At 54.7% G+C, this 25,614-nt stretch overlaps 1 protein-coding gene across 1 annotated transcript; it reads right to left on the bottom strand.

Annotated features, from left to right (window-relative positions):
* Positions 1-262: 262 nt before the first annotated feature.
* On the bottom strand, positions 263-25,355 carry VOLCADRAFT_96666 (uncharacterized protein; the record flags this gene model as incomplete). The annotated part of the gene is made up of 37 exons (XM_002955727.1): positions 263-363; positions 1,277-1,547; positions 1,995-2,561; positions 2,790-3,456; positions 4,129-4,253; positions 4,284-4,328; positions 5,093-5,224; positions 5,470-5,757; positions 6,246-6,290; positions 6,581-6,749; positions 7,124-7,272; positions 7,585-8,946; positions 9,571-9,718; positions 10,221-10,428; positions 10,840-11,295; positions 11,473-11,752; positions 12,141-12,374; positions 12,762-12,944; positions 13,602-14,031; positions 14,325-14,530; positions 15,005-15,495; positions 15,991-16,013; positions 16,434-16,527; positions 17,349-18,034; positions 18,378-18,550; positions 19,167-19,357; positions 19,471-19,717; positions 20,126-20,362; positions 20,631-20,810; positions 21,161-21,280; positions 22,027-22,170; positions 22,253-22,426; positions 22,850-22,917; positions 23,099-23,389; positions 23,862-24,216; positions 25,032-25,172; positions 25,299-25,355. The coding sequence occupies 37 exons, from the start codon at positions 25,353-25,355 to the stop codon at positions 263-265; spliced, it is 9,738 nt and encodes a 3,245-aa protein (XP_002955773.1).
* Positions 25,356-25,614: the final 259 nt, after the last annotated feature.

The following is a 25,614-nucleotide window of genomic DNA, read 5'->3' on the forward strand; positions in this document are numbered from 1 at the left end:
ATAGGCCACGGTCCCGATCCATTATACGAAGGTGCTGCCTATAGGCGACCAAAACATTTACAGATGTACGGGTACGGCAACAGGAAGGGGTGTACGTTTGCATGTGTGTATGTGCGTACACACCACCGCACACACGCACGCACTACTGGGAACTCGTTCTGCTTGCCTTGTTGTCAGAGCCGCAATAATGCCATATTCTGGTAATATTCGGGCAATACTGGCCTGTGGTAACGCACGTATGCAAGGCCTAAGTCCCTTCACTTCAATAACCTCGGTAATAGCAAGGATACTTAAAAGTCCTCTGTAGCTGCATCTCAGTTGCACTAAAGTATCCACCGAGTATCAGAGTCTGCGGTTCGAGGCCTGCAGATGTTAGCGGTGGCAGCAGATGTTCTGAGTTGCTATCGATTGCAGTCTCCTCCAGGATCCCCGTCCGCAATACGCCTGGTCGGTGACAGCGGCGGTAGCGGCAGTGGCAGTGGCTGCGACAGCGGCACTGGCAGCAGGGACGGCACCTGCACCGGTGGCAGCAGCACCGGCGGCACCGGCACAACCAGCGGCACCGGCACCGGCGGCGGCGCCTCCACATCCAAGGATCCCTCCACCGCAGACACGGAAGCAGGAATGGGTGGCATAGCCGCAGCCAAGTTCGGAATCTGCACCGCGTTGTGCTGCTGCATTTGCTGCTGCTCCTTTTTCAGCTCCGAAGGCAGAGCAAGCGATGGCAGTTGGCGGCTGTAAACCGGGAAAGATATATTGCTTGGGCCTCTGCTGGGGCCGGCACTCGTGAAGCTGAAGGCCCTTTGAACTGGCGGGGTCGTCGGAGTCATCCCCTGGTGCAGCACGCCAGCACCGTACGGCAGCGGAGGGGTACGCGGCTGTATTGTCCCATGGCGAGCTGCCACTGCCGCGGCGAGTACAGGATCGGCCGCTGCCGCCCCCGCAAAGTCCCAGGGCTGCGGCACGTCCCCTGCGGATCGACGACGGCTGCGGAGCTGCCCATGGCGTTTGCCCGGAGCCTGTTGCGGCCGCTGTTGCTGCTGCTGCTGCTGTTGTTGTTGCTGCTGAGACTGCGCCACGGCGACGGCGGCGGTACGTCGTCGGGCGCCCCAGCCGCGGCTACGAGTTGAAGGTGCAGCGGACGAGTTGGTGGTGCTGGCGGCGGCCTTGATTCGGGCCAGCCCGGTGACACGTGCAGCAGCAGCGCGCCAACGGCCCACAGCAGCCGGTTGGGGGGACGCGGCGGTAGCGCTGCCGCCGCCGCCGCCGCCGCCACCGCTCCGTGGTGTGCCCGCTTTGGCCCCGTCACCACTGCCGCCGGAGTTCCGGATCCCGCGAATCAGCTCTATCCAAGACTTCGAGCGCAATGGTTCGGCGGCACCACCGTGGCCAATGCTGCCTCTGGCACCACCGCTGCTGGCGTAGATTTCCACGCCGCTGACCACCCTAGCGGCCACAAGACGCTCCCTAAGCTCTTGAGTGCGCGGTGTCGACTCCAGGATGCCTTCCAGATTTGCAAAGAGTCTTTGCTGTTCCTGCCGTTGGGACTGGAGCACGGTCAGCATCGCCGCAGTTTGCCTTATCAAGGCATTCATGACGGACAGTACAAGCCGGCGGAACTGCTCCCCATCAGATAGCTCGTCCGGAAATAAACCGTTATGCCGTACCACCGTGCCGCAACAGCTGCCGCCGCCTGCAGTACGGTCTTGGTCGTGCTGTTTCTGTGAAGAGTTACCGCCGCTCCGTGTCTCAACCTCCAAATGCTGCTGCTGCTGCTGTTGTTGTTGTTGTTGTTGCTGCTGCTGTTGTTGCTGCTGCTGTTGCTGTTTCGGTGAGAATACTGGCTCCTGTTGCTCTTGCAAGTCAGGAGCCGCGGGCACCGCCGACCATTGTCTGGTAACTTTGATTGACAGCGAAAGCTCCAATCCGTAGCGTGGACTGCGCAGCTCTTTCCCCGCAGTTCTAAAAGGTGACGGTTCGAGGGCCGGAGGCACCTGCGACTGCGCCTGTAGCTGCAGCGGCGTCTTTGGCATTGGCGGCGGTGTCGAAAGGCTTGCCGGCGGCTGCTCGCTAGCCTTCAAGAGGCTAGGTCCGCTCCGTATACCGGTACTACCGGTGCGCACCATGGACACCGCCGGTGCCGGTGCCGGTGCCGCCACTGATGTCGCCATCCCCGTGGCTCCATCTGCACTTGTGGCGTTTCCTTGCACCATCGTCAGTTCTCTGTTAAGCTCGGAAAGAAGCTGATGCAACCGGGAATCCCAGGAGCCCTCGGGCTGTCGCCGCAGTCCAGTGCCACCGGCGGCAGTGGTGGTGGCGGTGGCCGCCGTGTTAGCCTGTGCAAAAGTGGAGGTGAAGGGTGATGTTGCGCTGGCCACACATATCTCCGGATCTGCGTTGACACTGCTGTCAAATTTGACACGGCTTCCGGTACGAAGATTCTTCCGGCTGGTCGAGGCGGCTGAAGGGCCGGCGTGCATGGCCGAGGCTGTTGCCGCCAGACCCTGGACTACAGCGGCCACAGCCGCCGGGGCAGAGGCAGTGCAAGCTTGATTGTTGCCCTCCACAACACCAGGAGGTTCCGCACGGGTGATAACAGGGCCGGCACTGATTAGGCCTTGGTCAGGCGCTATTTCGCTTTGCCGTACACGCAATGACACCTGGGTTGCGGCCCGGCCGAGGGGCGCCATGCCTCCGCCGCCACTGCCAACACCGTCGATGTCGCTGATGGCAGTTGCGACTGCCGCCGATCCCATCGCCGTCGCAGCCAGGTTGTTGCCCGCCAACACCTCAAGCGCTGGTGCTGCCAAAGACGGTGTCGGCACCGCGATCCTGCTGTTGCTGTTCCCCGTGTTGTTGGCGTCAAATTGGTCGCCACCGTTGCCGTTGTCACCGTTGCGACCGTTGGTGGCGGAGGCCGTTATGGAAGCAGGACGGTTATTGCCAACGGTCTCCATACTGCTATGGGACGGCCTGACCACGCTGTTCCGTAGCTGCCCCATGCGCTGTACGAGGTTCATTGCAACAGCGGCCACTGCCGCCTCCAATGACAACGATGTCGATGCCTCGGCATTCCCAGGCCAGGCCAGCGCCGGCGAGCTGCAGCCCCGCCTGCTGCCCCTTCCATCACCGCCTCTACCGCTGGCCTCGTCCACCACAACCTCCGGCCCGTCGGACCCGCCGACGCGCCACAACGCACATTCAAGCTCCACCTCAACATGCGGCCCCGGCTCCGGCATGACGCTTCCTCGGGAGGAGGTACGCTGCGGCTGCTTGGACGCGGCAGACCCATGGGTCAATGTATCGCGCTGCACCTGCCCTGCGTGTACCACCTTACCCGCATCATTATCCCGCAGCTGCGGCACCCGTCGCCCCCTCCGCAGCAGCAGCTGCGCGAGCAGCTGCTCCAGCTCCCCGGCACTGAGCCAGTCGTCGTCTACCGCGACCTCCAGAGTCCTTGCGTGCGGCAATGAGCACATGTGCAAGTGTGTTATATCCACCAGCATCCTTAAATAGTGCCACAATAATGGTTATTGATCGTCCATGGCCACCCCTCAAGCTTTTACGGACGCCTTCCCCTCCTCCCCCCACGCATTCGTCCGGAACTGGTGACGTGTATCTCATTAATTTCATGCAAGTGTGAATACGTGTGAGTTCCAAATCTGACAGGTCAGGTTGTGCGAATCCCCATGAAAGCATTCGCAGGGTAGCGAAGTAAAGCGCTACATTGCGAATGCTTTATTTACTGCACACTTAAGGATCATTCTCCGTATTCCTGTATTGATGTTTGTGCTCCTGTACGTATACGTACACGTATACGACAACATGTCAGCAATCACGTGCACATGTTCATGCGGTACATGCTATGTATGCATATATACGATATGTCTCTCCCGAGCTAGCGTCCCGAACCATGTGCCGAATGCCCGCAAAGGCAGTGCTGCTTCCAGGCAGTGCCGCCACCGAGCAATAATACCCTATGAACATAACTTATTGACGGCGCAGGTGCCAATAATTAACACGGGCACTGGAGCTAACTTTACGCCTTACACAACACCTTTGTCGCATGGAATGAAGGAACCCCGCAGCATTGCCTAAACAGGCCATAGCCCTGGGAACGCCCCTCACCTGCAACCCACATCCGGTCGCCGAGCCGCAGCTAGACTGACCGCCAGCTTATGGCGCAGCTGGCTTGCCTTAGCTAATAGGGAATCCATCGTTGAGGTGTGCGAGTGGCCGCCGCTCTTGCGGCGCTGTCGGCGTGGGGGCACCGTGTTGCTCACCGTCTTCATGATGGACTTGTTTTTCGGGGCGCTACTGAAGATGCGCTGCAGTTTCGAAAAGGGGGAGGGTGGAAAGGGGGCCCGGAGGAAGAAGAGGGAGAACGAAAGAGTGTGAAAGCGGAAAACGGGAAAAAAAGGAGGGAAGAGCGGTGAATGTAGGAAGACCTCTGCGGCGGAAGGGAGTGGAGGAAAGGATGTCTGAGAGACAGGTGTAGGATCCTGTCGAAATCCGGATTTCGACAATCTCTAAAACTCTAAAACCCTAAAGCCTAACATTTTTTTCATTTCTTTGAAGGCGCACGTTCAGCCTTGCAAGGATGTTTACACAACATGAACTATCTTTTGATAAAATTTTCTGGACTAAAAATATTTTGTTTAATTATCATAATTTTTAGTTTCGTTACCTGCCACCACCACCAGGTAATTTGGGCAATCTCAGTGGATGCGAGCGGCTCATTTTTGTTCGCCATCTGGGGGGGTTTTCAGCAGCCAGGATGATGATCAGGCGGCAGAGGAAAAAACATCGGTTGCGGAGGTCATCAAGGTGCGGATAAGGGCAGTAAGGAGAGAATAAGAGCGAGAGAGGTGCAGGGGGAGACCTGCTGCCAGTGTTGAAGAACGACAATGTGCATGAACACACTAACCTTGGCAATGGGTAAATGAGGATCGGGTAAAAAGGGTAAATGATGCTAGTTACTAGCTAATCTTATTGCGGTTATGCAAGGTGCACTTTCAGGAACGCATTTTTGTACGGCGTGCCGCGGGTGTCACCGATGATTCTTAGAACCGTGTGCAAACGGACCTCCCACCTTCAGTTCGCTGAAGGGCCATGCCAACAGGGCCATCACGAAGTGCTGAAGCGTGAAGATAAAGAAAAGAGGGCCGCAGATCGTCACGACCCAGCTCATAAACATGTAGGCGCCGTTTGCTTGGTTGTTCGGCTGCGAGGAGAACGAGCGTCAGGCGCCATACGGTCAATATATGGGCAATTCATTGCCCATTTGAATATTCAAATATCACAATGAAAAAGGATTTGGTTTCCGATCATGGTCCGATGCATACATGAAAGCATATAATTTCCTTTTTATAATTTTTTATTACACAATTTTCTTTCTCAGGGCTTCTGGGTCACGTCCCATTCACGATAGAGCGCTTCTGGCACATTCCTCCCGTACAAGCTACTTACGTCATGGATGGCATGTACGACATCGAGTGCTTTGCTTGAATCCAGCGCGGTAATGAAGTACGTGATGGTCCACACAACGCCATCTGCCGCGCGGCTCAGCTGCTCTATCGTATCGCCCCAAAGCACCACCAGCATCATCGCAAACATGACCAGGATGATAACGAGAACCAGCACGAAGCCCGCCAGGTCGGGGACCATTCGCGCGAGAGTACCAGAGATAATGGAGAGGCGCGGCTGGAATGACAGACGATGAACCAGCCGCATGATCAACAGCACGAGCACGAGACCCTGGATACGTGGGGAGCAGATAGGAAGGTGTGATGAGGGCTTTAGGAGGGAGGAGTAAGGTAGCTAATGCCTTGGACAAAAACAAAATGGGGCATCAGAAAACGAAAACCATGGGGAAGAGAAGAGGCTGCAAAAGGGAAGGGGGAAGGCAGAGAGGGAGAAGGAAGAGCAGGAAATGGTTTGTTGGGTTGCGTGGGAGGTTGTGAGTCTCAGTCGTGGTGGTAATAGCTGGTGTGTGTATATGTGTATGTATGTATGTATGTGTGTATGTGTGTATGTGTGTATGTATGTATGTGTGTATGTGTGTATGTGTGTATGTGTGCATATGTAGCTAATAAAATATAGGTGATTTTTGCCACCGACAAATCCATTATCGCTTTTCTCAAGGGGTATATACGTATACAAATCCGCATAGGCGCGCATACATATTTAAGACGAGCGTATATTTAATGTATGTGGGCGCATTTCCTTATCACACTATGCCACACCTGGAAGAAGTTGTACAGCATCCACATGTCGCGCATGTGCAGGACCTGAGAGGTGCGTGATAGCGGCGGAAAGCATTTCAAACTGGTTGGTTAACTGGTGTTGGCGGAGGTCGGTTGGGTATCCAATTTTGTGCAGCCTCACTTAAGCTCTTAGAAGACAGAACCAGTGGCGCGCAAAAAGATGTTGTTTTTATTAATTAGTTAATCCATTAGAGCAAAAATGAGCAAGGAGATGACCATGCATGAGCTTCAGAGACACAGCCCGGCGACTAGGCAAGCTGAAGAAATGTACTGAAAGTCCCCGACGAAAAATCTTTCATGGCATGCTGCCGTACCTTGTCGTACAGGATAGCGACCCCTTCCAGGCCGCTGGTATCCTCTGGCAATGTCCAGCGCAATGGGTCACCTGGCGCCGGCAACGTTGCATTGTCTCGTCCCGCAGTCAAACGCCGAAGCATGAAAATATGCGCTGGCGCTCCGCTTAGCGAGTCGTACACGTCGTACCTTTTTGGAGTAAAATACAGAAACAAGGCAGGGCCCATGTGTTACCTGTCTGATGTCACATTACATATTATGAAATGTCATAAAACACAATAAAATACCGCAGCCCAAGCAAAACGAAATTTACCCCACACACACCTACTCCGCACAGCTGCCGCATCGAATCATGCGAACCTTCCGAAACGCCTCAACCGCCAATATGAATCAACCCTTCCCAACCGCAGACCAACAAAAAGCTAAACCCATCCACGGAAGCTGCCAATCCAAGTCAGAGGAGGGTTTTCCAAAACACCAAAAACCTTTCTTTAGGGACACGCGTGGCGCGCCACACCCAGCCAAATTAGCTACATCGCTCTTAGCGGGCCCCAGCGACGTACCTCAGCCGCTGTGGACCATCCCTGGAGAGCTGCAGAGAGTAGATAAACAGGATGGCAAGGCAAGCCGCCATGAACCCGCACACCATAAGCTCGTATGCTGCCCAAAATGGAGTCATACGCGCTCGATATTTCCGAACCGCTTTCACGCCCTGAGGAGGGGGAGGGATTTAAGGGTTTTAGTGTTCAAGGGTTCCAATGTTTGTGGGTTTTAGTGTTCAAGGGTTTCAATGTTTGTGGGTTTTAGTGTTCAAGGGTTTCAATGTTTGTGGGTTTTAGTGTTCAAGGGTTTCAATGTTTGTGGGTTTTAGTGTTCAAGGGTTTCAATGTTTAGAGGGCATAAGGACTTATGCTTACAGGGTACAGCCCGCCCACATATGCGGGGTGGAAGGGAAATGACGATGTGGTGTACCCAATCGAATCTCCCCAACAGAAAAAACGGAAAAAAGATGACAAAAACCTACCTTTTTGCTCCTTATCGCCACGACCTCTTGTTCCTGCCCCATCAGTCGTACTGCTGCCGCCTTGGGATCCTCCGGCACACGACTAGGCATCCCCAACGGCATCGTAAGTTGCGGCCCCCTTGGACGTTTCCCATCGTCCTGGAAGCTGTAGCTTGGATTGGATGTCATCATGATGGACTTGTCGTACCCAACTGCTAACCCCCTGCTCACGACCTTGGATGAGTTCCGGGATAGTGAAGCTCCTCCAAATGACAGCTTGGAGTTGAAGGACTTCTGCGAATACGACGTCGTACGGCTGCCAGGAAGAAGCCTGGATCGAGCATATTGATTGGGGCCATCACCACCGCGGACGCCGACGCGACCACCAGTGTTCATATGCACCCTACTGAAATACCCGCTCGCCGTGCCAGCGGGACGTGCTTTTGCTGCAGGGTCATTGCCAAGGCTGCCTTCCCTGCCGTACAAGCCACGGTACGACGAGTTGTTGCGGTATAGGTCGTCAATGATATTTGACGCGCATGACTGCTCAGTGGCTTTACACCCCGGCCTCAACGGCTGCAGTTCGCGCCATTCCTTCGCTCCGTTTTCGCCGCAGTACCGCATGTCGTACTCGGTCGCCTCGCCGATGCCGTACGGGCCCCGGGAAATCAGGCCGTCGCCGGTGCCGTTACCGCTACCGCTGGCGGTGCCTTCACCGTCGCCCTCCTCTTCCTGCAACTCCTGTTCTAACTCCGCCTCCAGCTCCGCCTCCACAGCGGCCTCCAACTCCGCCTCCACAGCGGCCTCCAGCTCCGCCTCCACAGCGGCCTCTAACTCTGCCTCAGCCTCCATACACATCTCCCCGTCTCGTAGTTCCAAGTCCTCGTCGGCCTCTCCTTGCTGTCCGCCCTCGTCCTCCCTTCCCCCGCTGCTTGGTGTGCGGTCCCCTTGGCGGTCTGTAGGCAATGCCGCCCCGGCAGCAGCGGCGCCGACTCCAGATAGTGGTGACAACGATAAGGAACCCGCCGTCGGCTGGGGACCATCACCAGCGACCCGTGGGTCAGAACCACTACCAAGAACGGGCTCCGGAACCGCCTGGTCCTGCCGCCGCATGCTGTTGGTTCCAGTACTTGGGACAAACAAAGAGCTTTTAGAGCGTCCCGCCAGGGCTGCGGCCGTGCCGCCGGCAGCGGCGGTGGCTGCCACCGCAGCCGTCATACTCATACCACGACGCGCATGCATTTTGAGAAGTCGCTTCAATGCACGCGCGCGGAGGCGATCTTCCTGCACACTCACGACTATATCGTAGACCGTGGACGCGAAGTACCAGGCCGCCAGCAGCACGAGTAGAAGGTCCGGGATTACGAACCGGATCCCGCCGTCCTGCCGAAATGGCGGGCAGGTTCGTGTACGTGATTTTTTTTTTGATGACTAAAATCACATCACACTCCCAATGCTTTACTTAATAACCAGGTTTCAATCGGCTATCCGTTCATGGGTCGAGGGTAGTAGTAGAGCGAGCAAGGGTGAACTGATAACGGTTAAATTAGTTATCGGTGGTTTGCATGTCGGTCTTGAGGGAGAGTTAGAAGGCGGGGCAGATCCCAGTAGCTTCCACGGAAACGGCCAATGGATAGTTAGTTCTCCTGCCTGGCCAGGTCTAAGTCTTGTCTTCTTAGGCGACCCGGACATCGATGTACAACATGGACCACCGAGCTCCGGAACAATTCGGAAAAGGAAACCCTCAAGTACAGACGTTCCATGCAGCTTTTCGCCCCTTCCAGTTCCCTTTCCAATTTCCCGTAAGATTTCAACGCATACGTGTTCAAATCCCATTGCCGCAGGGTGTTAGGGTTCCAGACATCTGACGTCTATCTAAGCCGTTGCTAATGACTTGCAGGTCAAGTGAGCCCCCGGCCACTTCAAGTCCTACCGAGTGCGACATATAGCTATTTCTTCGAGCCCAACACCACACACCTATACCTCAACTCCCCTTACCCCCCTCACCTTGTTCGAAAGCGTCCACGTCACTGCCGGCAGACCGGTCACACTGAAGGAAGCTTCCACCAGACCTTGAGAGCCCCAACGGAACACGGCGCGCCAGTAGCCAAATATACGTAGGTCGGAGTTGTATGACACCACTTGGGCAGTCATGCTAAAACAGGCAATATAGTAGCAGGCAGGATGGCGGTGGGCAATATCATGTCATATAAAAGCAGGTAGGGCAACAGCGGGCAGGGCAGAGTGGGCAGCAGTAGAGGGAAAAGGGTCTCAAAAATGCGCGGGGATAGCGGGATAGGAGCATGGGCTTTAGGCAGAAAAGTTGGAATACACAACTCTGGTCTTGAAGAGTTTTACATTTTTATGGAAAATCATTGACCACCCTGAACATGCGGTGTAGCGGTTGTAGGTTCAATACCCATGGCCAGCACAACTTTTATTGCGGACCTACAGAAGCGTTTAAAAAGCACCATGCCGAATTACAACTGAGGATTTTCATCGGGATGACTACACGATCGAGGATCCTCCATCTAAGGCACAATGATCCGTACTTGCAGCATCTGTACACACCGCTTCAAATCGTATAAGACTCCCGGTTCCCGACGGATGTACGAAATGTACGAACGGCAAGCCACCCGGTGCCCACTTTGCCGTACCTCTCTGTAAGATGGGCATTCAGGTATCCTCCCTGGCGTAGCGCCGCTAACACGTGCTGAAGTCGAGTAGCTGTGAGGGCCGTGTCCAACAGTACCGGAAAACCGCCCCCACCCAGCCCCGCCAGGGGAATTGGAGAAGGATGAAAACCGTACGGCACGCCATTGCGGTTGAGGAACCCGGCCTGGGACGAGGTGTTGTAGTAGTCCTCTGTGGAGGGCGGTTTGAAGTCGTTGTTAGTCGTTAGTCGTTAGTTGTTAGCCCGACGTTCATCCTTAGTCGAAAGGTTAACATAGAGCGTGTGTACGTGGCAGAGTCTTCACAGCGCCAGCGGTGTCAGAGATTTGAACAATAACCAGATAGTTAAAAAGGAATTGTTGTTGAGGCGGAGGATGGCTGTACCTCTGTGTATTTATATAAGAAATTTTCTGGGGCCGTGAGCGTACTGAACTCTCTTTATTATTATATCGGTAAGAACAGGAAAAACCACATTATACAGCGGTTACGAGGGTTGCTTGTTTAGGTCCAGACTAAAACCTTAAGTACAGCAGATGATAAAAATCGTGAAAGCTCAAACCAAAGCCCTTGTTGAAACTGTCCGTATCTGATCAAATGCCGTACCTGGACGAGATTCCAGATCCGCGTCGTACAGGTCGGACGCTCGGTTGAACACGGCATCCACACCGATGCCTTCTGTGACCGTTTCTGCCTTGTTGCCGTCCACCGCCGGCCCACCGTACGTTAGGCTGTAGTACGGCGTGCACTCGACAGCCAGCGCGCCAGGGAAGGGCCCGCCGCCATCATCGTCTGGCGGCGTGCAGGTGTCGTACCGCTCTCTGAGTACATCTGCTGGGATGCGCCGTTGGTGCAGGAAGACGCCAGCGACAATGGCGGAGCCACCAGTTCCCAATACCCTCGGCGGTACGGCTGATGCTGACGCGGCGTCGTCAATAAAAACTGTCCTCAAAAGGTTTGCGTTCGTAACCTCGTACCCGCCAAATGAACCCGTACGGGTATTAGTCGTAACGGTCCTCAGTACTCGACGTCGAGCCACGATGTCGAACAACCGCCGGTGGACTGCGGACACCAGGCTCCCCACATGTTCCGGCTGTCGCTGCTGCTGTTGCTGCTGCTGCTGCAGGCGGCGGCGACGGCTGCTACTGCCATCACCACCGCTTCCCCCGACACTCCCGTTCCCACCACCGCTACTGCCAACTTCGGTAAAGCGCTCCATATTAAACTTGAACCACGCACCCTGCCGAACGCCGCGCAATGCCATACAATTCTCCATCTGTTTCCAATCGTCGCTAGTCGTGTCGTACCCGTAGGCCTCAAGGCTGCTGAGTACGACAGCCGTCGTCAGTGCAGCGATCTGAGTGGCGCCGGTGGCGGCTGCGAGCGCTGCTTCTGTTAGCGTAGAGATAGCGGACAGAGCGTCATCGTTGGCGGCTTGAACTGCCAAAGTCATGTCCAGGAGAGTCAATATTTCTTGGGCTGTAGCGCTGGCGTTGGTTAGGGCTGTGGTGGCGAGGCTCTGCAGGTGGTGAAACCCCGTGCGAGTTGGGATAAATTCATGAAGCATTGAAATCCATGTGGTATAGGAACCATAATGACAAGCGCAAGGATATGTTCAGAATATGGTTATAAGGGTTGGTTTTAGAGTTTTAGGGTAAGGTTTTAGGGTTTTAGCAAATAGAGTATTAGAACTTCGAACCTGATTTGGGGACAGCGTTGGGAATCCAAGAATCGTAAAAATTCAAGCGGAACCATGTGATGTCGATTGATCTTGAATTGAATTGGATTGTTACAGAGTGGGAGGCTTCTGGGCCACCTGAACACATTGTCATTTCTACGATTTATCATACAATACAGCACCATCCACCATTCATGATATAAAATGGCGGTTGTGGACCCACACTTACATGCGCCTCCTCGTAAGCCTGCAGTACTGCACTGTCGTACTGATCGTACTTGTCCTCCATTTGCATGAAGGTGGTTTTTGACGCCAACGTCGCCTCCAGCATCGTGTCATGTAAGTCCACGATCGCGGCTGTAGCACCCGCCAGCGCCGCCAGCATTATATTCGTCGGGTCAAGATCTGGTGTCGCACAGGACGCCGTTAGGTTGCCAACAGACAGCACCGCCGTAAACCCGGACTGTGCAGATGGCGGTGGCGGTGGCGGCGGTGGCGGCGGTGGCGCACCTGGCGACGCCGTTACGACAAGTGTAACAGGTGCCGACGGAGGTAGTGATGCTGCACTGGCATTTGCCAAGGCAGCGGCAGCGGCAGTGCAGTTTGAAATCTGCAGCAGCGACCGTCTAGCGCGGCGCAGCTGGCCGCCACCGCCTCCACCACTGCGCAACACTGACATTTGCCGTACTATCTCCGCCAGCCAAGAGTTTGTACGTGCAGCTGCCGCCGCCAGCACATCCGCTGCCGCCAGGACAGCATCCTGGGGAGGTCGTTTGGCCGTTCTGGAAGCGCTGGTGGATGTGACAGGGGCTTCGGAGCCCACTCCCCGGAATGCTCGTCCAGACGCTACCTGCATCACCATGGGGTAGCTGGCGGTAGCAGCTACGACGCCGCTACCGCCGTCAGATAACATGTACGGCATAGCATCCTCCCGATATGGCAGCAGCAACCTGCGTATTCCGTAATCCACGGAGACGTCAGAGCCGCCGCTTCCTGCATGGTCCTCAACAATAGCCGCAGCCGCCAGGTTCATCTGTGAAAGCGGTTGAAGTGGCAGTGATGGCGGCGGCGGCGGCAGTAGCGCCTCTTCCGTCGGCAGGTGTAAGCGCAGCTGTTGCAACTCCTCGAGCAGCGGCTTCGTGACGGCGACGCCATCCCCGCCACCCTGAGAACCGTTGGCTTCAGAGACCGAGTCCGCTGACGGGAGCGATGCAGCAGACTTTAGCTGAAGGGAAAAGCTCTCCCTGGAAGACGCCACCAACTGTGATGTTGCGGCGACCGATGACAGCCAGCTAAATGAATACGATGACGTCGACAACGGCAAACCAACCTCCACTGTTAAGGAGACCATGAGCGCACACGACAGGTATGCAAGTACGGCATCCTCTGGCTGTCCCGCCGCCGCCTCTGCCGACAAGATCTGTCGCGCCGCGCCGGGCCCGAACGGTTTTTAATGAAGTTGTGTACGACAGAAGGGTCCCGTCAGTACGGCATGGAGAAACGGTGAGTGATACAGCTAGCGAGATGCAATGCGATTGTGAATGTGGATTTGTTTACTAAAATATTAGTAAAGGTGACAAGCATCAGTAGCATCAGATTGAAAGGACGAAAGACCGGAAATGAAGTGTGGGCTGAGAGACGAGACTGGGCAACAGCAGCACCCGTAATCCCTGACCATAGAACAACTCACCTCAGCTGCAGTCACATTTACCGATCGAACAGTCTCCGGTTCAACACCGAACACCGACGAATACTCCGCAACCAACTGCGCCTGAAGCTGCGGATCCATGCGCAGCTGCCGTACGAACATTGCCGCTGCATTGTACGCCATCGCAGTAATGTTGATGTCGCCACCATCCATGGCATCAGGGGGCGGCGATGGTAACGGCGCCGCTGGTGGTGCTGGTGCCGGCAGGGGCGTGGGCACTTGTGTGGGTGCGGGCGGGCTCGGCGGCGACGGCGGCGACGGCGGCGGCAGAGGCGGCGCCGGCGGAGGAGGAAACGGCAACGCCGGCAGCGAGGCGGTGAAGTTGAGGGAGAGGCTCAATGAGGCCCGCTCCTCCACGATCACGACTCGTGTCATGGAGGCGCTCCAGGAGTCGGAGTCTGTGACGGTGTACCTAAGGTTTTGAGGAGGCGGAGGAAGAGGATGACAAGCATCACATTACAGCAGACGCCAGGTTGTGATTATGCAACTGTGAACATGGTGAACGTTCATTTACTCCGTCATGCGTTTTGCCCTATCCGTACTTTGTCGTAAAAAATGCCGTACATACAGTTACGGAGGTCTTCACGGTCATTTAGATACACGCTTGGGTCGTGGCTGGCCGATACAGTGTTTGAATGTGGTTGGCATCGCTGCCCCAGTGGGGCTTCCCCCGTCGGATTCCCTCATTCCGTACACATGCCGTACCTGAGTGTGTAAATACCCGGGGCGCACGCTCCGGCTGTCAGAAACTCCGCTGAACATAAAGCGCATGCAGAGGACTGCTGCTGTACGGCAGTGACGTCATCATTGGTGGCGCTGGCATCGGCCGCTTCGGTGCCGTCAGCAGAGGAGTCAGCATCCGGTGCCGGCGGCGCCGGCGGCGCCGTCACGGCTGTGCAGATGGGAACCACCTGGGGGCAGTTGACGGTTGGTGGTTATTATCGTTGGTTAGTGTTGAGAGAGTCTTACAGCGCAGCTTAGTGTTGAGAGAGTCTTACAGCGCATACGAGGCCGTGTTGGGTGGTGTTAAGTGGTGTGAGTGGATATCTCTGTTGCGCGGGCGCGACAATGGATCTAAAAGGCCGCGTAGCTGTGGGAAGCCGGGAGTACGGGGGTACGACAACCGGTTTTGAACCTCTATCGACGGCGCTGGGTTGCCCTGCCGCGTATCATGATTGCACCTGAAATGAATGATGAAGAGCTCTAATCGAGTAAGTGCTTTTGGTTTTCAGGGTTTTGGATTTTCAGGGTTTTGGATTTTCACGGTTTCAGGGATGATGATACATGCTAAAGGTTTCAGGTTGCTTGACTCGTTTCTAATTTAATGGAAGCATACAGATTAATAACACACCAAAGCGAGCAAACACAGGCCAACACAGACCAACCGTGATAGAACGTGATAGGTCGCCGTCGGTCGCATCCGCTGCCACGGCCCCGCACGACGTGATGCTGCTTATCGACTCGCACGGCAGGAACGAGTACGGCGCAGGCCTGCCGTACGGTACATAAACCTGATGATCCTGGCCGTAAAGCGGCCCACTGGTTCCGTTGAGCACCGACGCCATAACGGTCGCATTAACCAGCGTCGTCGCATTCAGCGCCGCCGCGGTCAAAGTTGAGCTGGCGGCGGCTGCACCGTCAACAAGGAACAGCACTGGCCCTAGCGCCGTTGCCGCTGCGGCTGTGGCGGCCGCCACCGAGCTGGGAATTATGTTGCGCGTGTCACAAGGGACATCGCTGCAGGTCTTATCGCCCTCGCAGTAGTATCGACCCGCGGCACAGGGGCTGATGATGGTGATTTGTCGTGCTGCCGTCGCCCGCGGGACCTTCGCCCACTTGTCGAACACCACGAACAAGATCTCTTGCAAGGAGCCAACTGTACGGCAAACATACCGCACAGGATCACACAGAACAGCAGTACGGCAGTAACGTCAAAATCCATCCAAAAATGCGTACGGACAGGGCATGGACATGGGTTGAAGCTATAGGAGGCATGCGATGCGATGCGTCCAGGGATGGACATGCCTGTCAACAGAATCTATATCATTGTAGCTGTCAATGTTCATTGACTCTTGGCCATCAGGTGCTCATATATTTGCTACAAAAATGAGCTCTTCATTTCCCGTTTGCCAATTTATCAAATACCTCACTTCAATCCCTGCCCCCTTCTGCAGTTGCGTGAGTGCGACGAAAAAGACGGTAATTAATGGACAATCGTGCACCAGCTATCCATGTCTATTCCATCGTAGCTATGAACACCAGCTTTGTTTAGAGGCAGAATGCCGTACCCTTGGCGCTGGGGTTGAGGCAGCCCTCGATGCCCTTTTTCCAGAATTCGTGTCCAGAACAGGCTATGCCATCTGACACGCACTTGGCGGGCGGACATACATACACCTGCGACGGTGAGTAGGAGGTAATCAAATGTGGACTTTGCAGTAATTTGGACATGAGCAGAATGAAAAGGCGGGTCTTTGATGGCGCCGGTGCTTCTGGGGTGTGCTCATAAATGAGCGTTGTGGTTGCGTATGTGACCAATGTGCTCAAGTGTTGAAAACACATCAAGATTGCAACATCTATCTAAAATTTACTACAAACGTACGACGGAATTCCGTCCAAGAAAGAGGTATACGACATGTACATGTGTAATGGCGATGCAACGGCACATACATGCGCATGACGCGACATTCGTACATTGGAGAGTAACGCAACTCCGAAGGCGCATACAGACAAAAATACACACATATATACATACATATACACACATATACATACATACATATACATACATACATACATACATACATACATACATACCTGTCCGGTGATGTTCGTCCCAAAACGGTCCGTGGCTGCCACTCCGGGATCACAAAGAACTCCAGGGGAGGCTCCAGAGCCTTGCCCACACCAGCTGTACGACGCGCCACGTGGCAATGAAACGGCCGTACCACGTACGGCATCGCTCTCCAGGAGCACAAGAGTCGGAGAGTCCGCGATTACGACTTTGGATCCGGATTCAGAAGAGGTCTGTGTTGAAGATCCGGATCCGGAATCCACAGAGCTGCTGCTGCTACCACTGCTACTGCTACTGCTGCTGTTGCCATTGTTGCCGCTTGATAAGGTGCTACAGACTCCGTCTGTAGGACAAGGAAGGAAGGAAGGAAGGAAGGAAAGGTAAAAGGAAAAACGTTACAGGACGGGGCCCTAACTTGCTCCGTTTGCCTCCTGCTCTTGGGGAGGGAGCAAGGACAGGGGGTGGCCTTCTCAAAACAAGTGGTAACTGGAAAGGGCAGTCCATCATGGTAATAAACTTAGCGCTACTGCTATTGCACTGTGCCGTATTACCGATGATGCGGACGCTGGCGAGACCTACAAAAATGGTACTAATGAGGATAAGAATGACGGCGATGCTAAATGTATTCCCTCTGCTCCATTCCCACAAATTACAGAACATAACAGCTGTCATGGCCTTTTGAAATTCAAATTGCCCTTCCCTCCCCTCCCCTCTTTGACCACCTCATCCAAGGGGATGAATAAGCCCTCCCTCCAAAAGCCTCTCCATAGCTCCAAAATCCAAAAGCCTTCCAAGCACTTGAAGCCCCCCCCTTCTAGAACAATCATAAAACAAATTTTCAAAAAATTTCCAAAAATCCGCCAAACCCTGTAACATTATTCGAAGTACGCGAAATCCCCAAAACGCTGAAGTCCTACCCTAAAACCCCGAAAACTTACCAAAAGAGCAGCTCAGGCCCCCTCCAGCAGTACACACCACCTCCGAAGAAGGGCATATCAGGAGTGTGCGCGCTACCCACGCTGCAGCACCACCAGAGTCCGTCACCGTGTAATTAATCACGTACGTCCCCGCCGCGGCGGTGTCGATGCCGCACGATGCCAGGCCGACGCCACTACTGACGCCGCCACCGCAGAGACGCACCAGCGGGCCGAGGTTACCGTCCTCGGCATCGGTGGCGACGACCCCGGGGTCGCAGATGTCCCGCAAACCCGACTGGCGTGTGCATGGCGCGTAGCTGCGGAACTGACCCTCCACGAGGGCGACCACGGGCTCTCCCAACAGGGTGATCTGCGGCGGTGTGTTGGTGCCGGCGGCTGTGGTAGAGCTGCCGCCGCCGCTGCTGCCGCCCCCGCCCCCGCCGCCGCTGACACCGCAGATCCCTGCCGTACTGCACGCCGCCAGGCCGTCTTCGGTCTCATTGGCGCCGCAGACGCGCTCGCCATCGGCGCAGATGACGTACACACGTCGGAACGCGACGGCACGGTTTCCCGCGGAGTCGGTGGCGATGTAGGTGATGAGATACGGGTCGGATTGTGCACGGGGTATCCGGGTATCCAGAGCTCCCTCTGCTGGATAGGAGCGCGCCACGGAGGCGCTGACGTCACCGTCGACGTCATCGATTGCACTGTACGGCATTTGTGATAACAGGAAGCATCAGGATGTAAGGAAAACACCGAACAGGTGTACGGGTAGCCGTACAGGTGTACGAACTGCCATGCTAGTACAGTGAGATTGGAGCAGCAGTAGAATCCATCCAACCATCCATCCGTTCATTAAGCAGTTGAGTTCCGGGGGTATTCAAATATTTGGCGGTTGGTCAAGGAGATAAAGAGGCTAATATCGCATTTTTCATGCAATGTACGGCATGGTATGCCGTACTCTGACATGCTACACTCTGGAGCGGTTTAGGGTTTAAGTTCTCAACAGAAAATACATATCAAAAAGGCTTTTGTGGGGCTATAACTTACGTTGCACCTGGATCTGTGAACGGCGTATTAGCAAGCAGAAAGGTGATTCGGCCTCGTATGGTGTTGGTGCCTGTTTTGCTCATGTAGTCGACGCCGGGGCGATAGGTCGAGGGCGGGTCAAGCAAAGTGATCACGGGGGGTGTGCGATCGACGACGGCCGCCGAGCGAGTCACCTGGAGACAGGACAGGCAAAGGAGGGGTTGGGAGGATATCTTTGTTCAGCTGACTGAAAAGCGGATGTGGAGGTGGAGGTCGATGAGGAGGAGGAGGATGAACACGGTACCAAGACACTGGCAGCCGTGGAGGACGTTGAGACGAAGGTGGAGGTGGAGGTGGAGGTGGAGGTGGAGGTGGAGGTGGGGCAAAAGGGTCGCAGCGCTAAAAAGACAGCGCGGGAATGGATTTGAAGCATGTGATGGCATGTGGGGATCGCGGGAAACGAACAGCTAGTTTTACATGAGTCGCATAGGTGTATAAATTAATTTTCAAAATAAAACCCCTGGCGCGCTGATCACGTCTAGGTGCCGTGTACGACACTTCCGTACCATGGGGGCGGAGCTCAATGACGCATCAGCACTGGAGGCCTTAAATGCGGCGGTGATCTTTGTGTTGCAGTTCTCTGAATACGGCGGGCAGGTAGACGCAGGTCGCCACAAAAAAGGTGTGCGGGATGTCAAAAAATTGGCCGTGAGGCAGTGGCGGAGGAATCGCGGAATTATAGACATGTGGGATTGGGATTGGGATTGTGAAGCAGTCCAGGGCACCGTGCGGGATGAGAGCACGAGTTACTTGGGAAACATTTTGTTGATGCTCCCCTTGCTTTGGCTTTGGCTGATCTCGCCATCCCACGACATATTCGGCCTTCGCCTTCAAGAATCCACGAAACCCTGCACAAGGAATCATCTGGATTCTGGATTCTGGATTCTGGATTCTGTGGACCATAAAACTAAGATCGAGCGAGTCACAAGCCCATTCAGCATCTGGAGCCGATAATAAGCATACCCTAAAGTTATGCCGCATACCAAAACCCTAAGTTAAAGTGGATTGCCAAGATACATTAAAAAACACTGAAAAGAAGTCTCATGCCACTTACTTCCGACGCTGCATTCACCGGAGTCCGCACAAGTAGCCTCTCCGCTTTCCTGACAGGGGTCGTACACCACTATCTGCCGTACAACTGGACGAGCAGCATTGCCCGCGGCGTCGGCGCAGCCGTAAAAAATGAGCGTCGGCACGCCGGGCGGTGTTGCCTGTGCTGTACTGATGGGCAGCCCGAAGGTGACCACGGCTGAGGCAGGCAGGGGGCCTTCAGTGCCATCCACACAAGAGGCCCCATCGTCCTGTGTTGAAGAAGAAGGCACCAACAGATCGATTGGGATCAGCAGATTTTAAATCTGAAAACGACTTCAAAAGAAAACGACTTCAAAAGAAAAAGACTTAAAAAGAAAAAGACTTAAAAAGAAAAAGGAAAGAGAGAGGATGTCAACTTATTGGTGTTGAACCCACGCACAAATACCGATAGGGAATATTTTGCTATCACACACACCGACACTCAAACATCGACACATCGACACATCCACAGTCAAACCCAAGGCCAGAACCTCGAAAGCGAGAAACAGAACATGGTTAACGGGTGCATGTTCCGGGCAAGACGGCAGGATAATAAATACATTCCCTCTACGCAATTATCCCTTGGACATAGCCTGTGGAAATACATCTCCAGTCAAAGTCCAAAATAGGCCACGTACCTCATAGCCTGATGAAAGAACATCCAGTGTCAACTCCGGCTCGCCGTACAGTGTCAGTTGCGGCGGAGCCGAGTCCGTTTTGTTGAAGTACGACTTGGGTACGGTACGGGAGCTGGTTGTCGTGGGTCCCAGCCGCGCGACGGTGTTATTGGGGAGTACGGCAGCTACTACCGGAGATGCAATCGCATCCTCCAAATTGGCGGAGTTCAACCACGGCGCCGGGAAAAGGGCAGTTGCCTGAATAGGACAGGCATTGGATAAAGCAAGAAGCTTGGAGTCGGGAAGCGACCCGTGGGTCGGTATGGCGGCAGCTCCGTGGCCCCGGGGTCTTTCAAAACACGTACGACAAAAATTCAAACAGGGTACCAGGACGCAGGATTGACCTATCACCAGCATTTCACGTACACGTAACAACGGGGGGCGTTCCTCTTCCGCTGCTCGGTACTATCGAAGTCAATTCGGCTTTCCAGTACAGTGCCATAATCTGTGCTGTACTTTGTCGTACCTTCAAGTAGAGCAGCACCTGGCCGGGTCCAGCAATGCCGCTGGCGCTGCTGCGTGCTGATGAGGAGCTGCTGGTATGGGAGCGGATGGACAAGAGCACCGACACCCTCAATGTGGCGACGGTGGCGGCGCCGTCGGCTGTACGACGGAGCTCGGCGGAGACCGCGGACGTGAATGCCGTCTGCAGCAATTTTCGCAGGCGACATCACGACGTCACAAGTTGTGGATCTACAACCGTGGGCTTGAGCCTTGGAGTGGGGTTGCCTAAATAGCCACCACATGGCAGCTGTATGGACGCGGCCTCAATGGGATACCCAACCAACTTTTTAGCAACCCAACCGACATCAACAACTACCAACGAACATACTGGCTGAACATGGCGGTTGGCCCGGGGGTAAGAAGAATTTTCAAAGTCAGTCGTGTTTGTTATTTTGGAAGGACTCCAACGGTTGAAAGGCAACATTTTACATAAGTATTTTCTTAGAGGCCATGTATCGCTGTGAAGTACGGCAATCGGGCTTAGATGCTTACCTGTAGTGCCGCCGGGAAGACGACGCCGGGAGTCATTCTAAGAAGAAGCGAATCTTGCAAATTCGTAATCTGCACAATGCCGTTCAGCTCCGAAAGCAGCTTCGTGTCGGGATTGCCATCCTCGCCCGCCACCGTGGGCAGGAGTACGACAGGCGGCGGCGAACGCCGTGGCGGTGACCGCTTCTTCGACATCGGCGATGGCGGCGGCCTCGGCGGGGGCCGTGGCGGCGGGGGTCGTGGCGATGGTGGCCGCGGCGGCCGCGGTGACGGCGGCCGCGGCGGCAACGGACTCGGCGGCGGCGGACTCGGCGGCGGCGGACTCGGCGGCGGCGGCGGGAACGGAATCCGCACAATGGTATCCGTAATTGCAGCGCCACCTGTTTTTACGTAGACGGACAGAACGTACTGTCTAAGTAACAGCGACGCAAAGAGAAAATAATGAGGAAATTCGGCGGAGTTCGATACCTATGCCTTGGAATGAACGCAACGACCATTACCTCCAGAATTATTGGTAATACAACCGTTCAAGACATAGGGCCCTACTGGTATACGGCAGAATATGTACAAATCCATACTTGGTCTTTCCCTGAGTCTATATCGAATTGTTACGGAGCCGTTTTTTTTGCCGGCCTGGCACCGTGCATGTTCAATCCTCCTAAAACCCTAAAACCCTAAAACCGTAACTTCAGCAGGCTACGACGATCCCAGTTTCTTAGAGCTGCAAAAAGCCTGCTTACAACGTTTCCAACTCTATCATGCGGCATCATCTGACAAACCCTCCCGGTACTTTACTTTCCCCACGTTCATGACCTTTTCCCTTTACCCGTCGAAATGGATTACAAGTCGTTTGTAAAATATAAGCCTACCTGCCCTCCTGCAGATGTACGGCAGCGCTTCATTGCACGGCACAGCCCGCCACGCCGCAGTTCGGAGCACCAGTACTGCACATGCCGGTATGCCTGCGTTAAAAGCATTGCTGCTAACGTTGCTGAGGCTGGTGTTGTCGGGGGCTGTTGGTGGTGGCGGCGGCGGCGGCGGCGGCGCCGCCGCCGGCTCTCCCCAGTCCCAACCACTATACAAAAGGCCGCCGACCCGTGGGTCATCCCAGACCCATCGATCCCCAGCCAGCGTAAGGCCCAGCCAGACCTCCGTAACGCCTGCTGCTGTAGCGGCCGGTAGCATTGCCGCCGCTGCGGCGTGCAGCTCCGTAGAACCGCTAACTGGCTGTAGCAAGCCGCTGCCGGCGGCAGCGCAAGCGGCTGCAGCCTGTGCGCGGGCCGAGGGGACTGTGAAGAGCAGTAGCTGGTCAGCGCCCACAGCTGACAGAGCAGTCGGACGGAGCAGCGCAGGCAGATCTGCACGGTATAAAGTTGTGGGGTATTTTGTGATATGCGTGTGGGGAGCAGAAGGCGGATTAGGGGGCGATAGCTGGAGTTCAGGTTTTGGAGAGGCAGCCGGAGATGGCCTTGGCGACTAACGTTCTTCTTCATCATCATCATCATCATCATCATCATTCATGGGGGCGGTTAAAGGCCCCCAGGGGACACGTCAGCGTCACGATTCAGCAGCAGGGCCGCACTCCAGGGAAGCTAGCTGCGGGTAGCTCGACTATGGGCCAAGGCAGTGACACGCGATTTTGAGGTGATGTTTCCTGTCTAGGCGATGCTTTAGGCTTTGGATACCGCTCACACGTCCTGAGGCATGTGACGCAAAACGTCTCTGGTTCCAAGCGATTACGTGTCGGTTCTTAATTTGATCTGTAATGATTTACAACGGCAGTCGACAATGCCAAGATTCTTCCCTTGAGAGGCATTGCCGAACACGGCATACTGGCTGTGATGTACGAATACCGTACGACAATGCATGGTTTCATAGCTGTCGTACCTCGCTTGCATAGGACCGGCAGTGTGTCATTGCAGGGCCGGCGATGTAGCGTACCAGGCGCAGCTAGGCCTGGCGCATCCCAGCCACCGTACATTGCCGTACAGTTGCCAGCCACCCAGAAACTGGCACCGCCAACACTCTGCGACATCAGCCGTAGCAGCGCCGCCAGTACGGCGCTATTGCTGCCGCCGCTAGCATCCACAAAGTTGGGGTCAACGGATGCAAGCTCGCCGCCGATTGCCGTACATCTATCACGTGCCGCCGAGTTTTGGAGCGCGTCGTAAAGGGCCAAGTACTGGGTAAGGCCCACCTCAATGGCGCGGCCAAGCTCCAGGGTCGGTTTCGCTGCAGCAAGGAACAAGATGAAGAGCGGAAAAGGAAAAAGGGACCAAGAGACGGCAGATCGTCTTTCGAACCGGAGATCGTTCGCTGTCTCTCTCCCTCAAGTGGCAAGCCCTGTGTTTTCCCGTAACCCTCGCCACTGTCACTTTAACTCCCTTTTCCATCCCTCCTCTTCCTTCTTCCTCCCTTCTGTCTCAACCCGTTTTCTTTGATTTAGGCCAGAATGAAGGGCAGGATGAAGGGCAGGATGAAGGGCAACACGCGGAGAAGACCTCAAGGCAGGAAACTCTGGGCTCATGGCTCATAAAAATAAATCCATTGCAAGGGCGAAGACCGAGAGATACGGGGAAATATCAACAGTTGTTTAACCGTGCGAATTTTCAGGTCGCAGCCAACGCACAGGAATCCAAGCATCCAAATTCTGAAAATAGATGCTGCAGCGTCCCGGTCGCGGAGCCTCAGCTCATGCACGCACCTCGCACGCAGATGTACGGCATCTGCGCCAACGGCGAGGCCTCCTCCCAAAGCGAAATTGCCGTCAACAAACCGGCCCTATTGCTGTCACTGTTCCTGACGTTACTGATGTTGGTACTGCCAGTACTGATGTTAGTACTGGAGGTGATGTTGCGGATGCGGATCCATGAAACGATTCCCTGTCCTGCTGCTCCAGACGGCGAGCCTGGAGGCCATGCCGTGTACGATACATTGTCGTACGACACCGACGTGTTGCTGACGCCGAGGTTTGAGGCGGCAGTGGAGTTCAGGCGTCTGACCGTCGCGTTTGCGGGCCATGTTGCGCCAGTTGTAGTGGCGGCGATCCAATGTCGCGCCTTCAAGGCGCTTGCGACAGCGGCGGCGGTTGCGGCGTCAGCGGCGGTAAAAAGAATACCTGGGTGGTAAATTGAATCAAGAACAAGAAAAAGACAATAGGGGATTAGGAAAACATGATAGGCATGAAGTTTTCAAGTATTGACCAAGGCAGGTCTCAATATAATGTTTTTGTTTGCGGAGGTACCCCTTAGACGCAACCTTAGGCGCAAAAGCGAAAAAGGGGTCAGAGGCGTCAAAGGGGGGATGGATGGATACCCCGGGTGGTAGCTAACGGCGGCGGGGAGCGAGGGAAGGGAAGATACGATACAACAGGCTATGGCCGGTGCCAGTGCCGGGTACAGCAGGCACTACCGCTGTCCTGTTCCCTGCCCCTCCTCATACACACAAACACACAGAGGTCGCATGACGACATACATGCATACAAATATACATACAAATATACATACAAATATACATACAAATATACATACAAATATACATACAAAATGCATACAAATATACATACAAATATACATACAAATATACATACAAATATACATACAAATATACATACATACATACAAAATGCATACAAATATACATACAAATATACATACAAATATACATACAAATATACATACAAATATACATACAAATATACATACAAATATACATACAAATATACATGTCCCTAACCTAACTTGGGCCTCTATCCGACTCGTATGGGCACTCGTTACACCGCTCCCTCCGGGTAACACAACTGAGGTGGCATACACACAGACACAGACATACGGCGAACAAACAGACTAACGGATGCATCCAAATCCAAACGCACCAGCATGTACCCGACGACAAGTACGGCACGCGGATGCGATGTCAGTGGGAGTGTCGTACACGTACAGCCGCCGATCGCTGGCGGCTGCGGCGCCACGAGACGCGCCATTGCTGCTCGCTCCGACGGAAGCGGCGAGTGGCACTGCAGGCAACGTCGTGGAAGGTTCAGGGCTGTTCTCAGGGGTTCTAGGGCTCGGTGTGTTCAGGGCAGCGAGGCGGGACAAACGCCTCTGAATGCCCACACGTAAGCAGACGGACAGTAACGCACGGCCATGTACGCGACCGTGCTGACAGTGCAAGGCCAGATAGGAATGAATACATACATGCTTATGTGGTCAGAAGATGTACACAGACAAGCTCGCTGAGTGACCGACGTACATTCTTTACCCAATTATAAAGAGCCTTAGGCCCCTGACCCTTGGGCCCCCTCATCATTGAATAGTAACGCAATTCTAAAAGGTGTAACACACACATACAAACACACATGCAAACACACATACAAACATACAAAAGGACACGCGCAAAGGCTATAGCCCCCCAGTCATGTCCCACCAATCCATTTCATGTTGACACACACACACACA

Source organism: Volvox carteri, assembly GCF_000143455.1.
Source record: "Volvox carteri f. nagariensis unplaced genomic scaffold VOLCAscaffold_54, whole genome shotgun sequence".
Lineage (NCBI taxonomy): Eukaryota > Viridiplantae > Chlorophyta > Chlorophyceae > Chlamydomonadales > Volvocaceae > Volvox > Volvox carteri.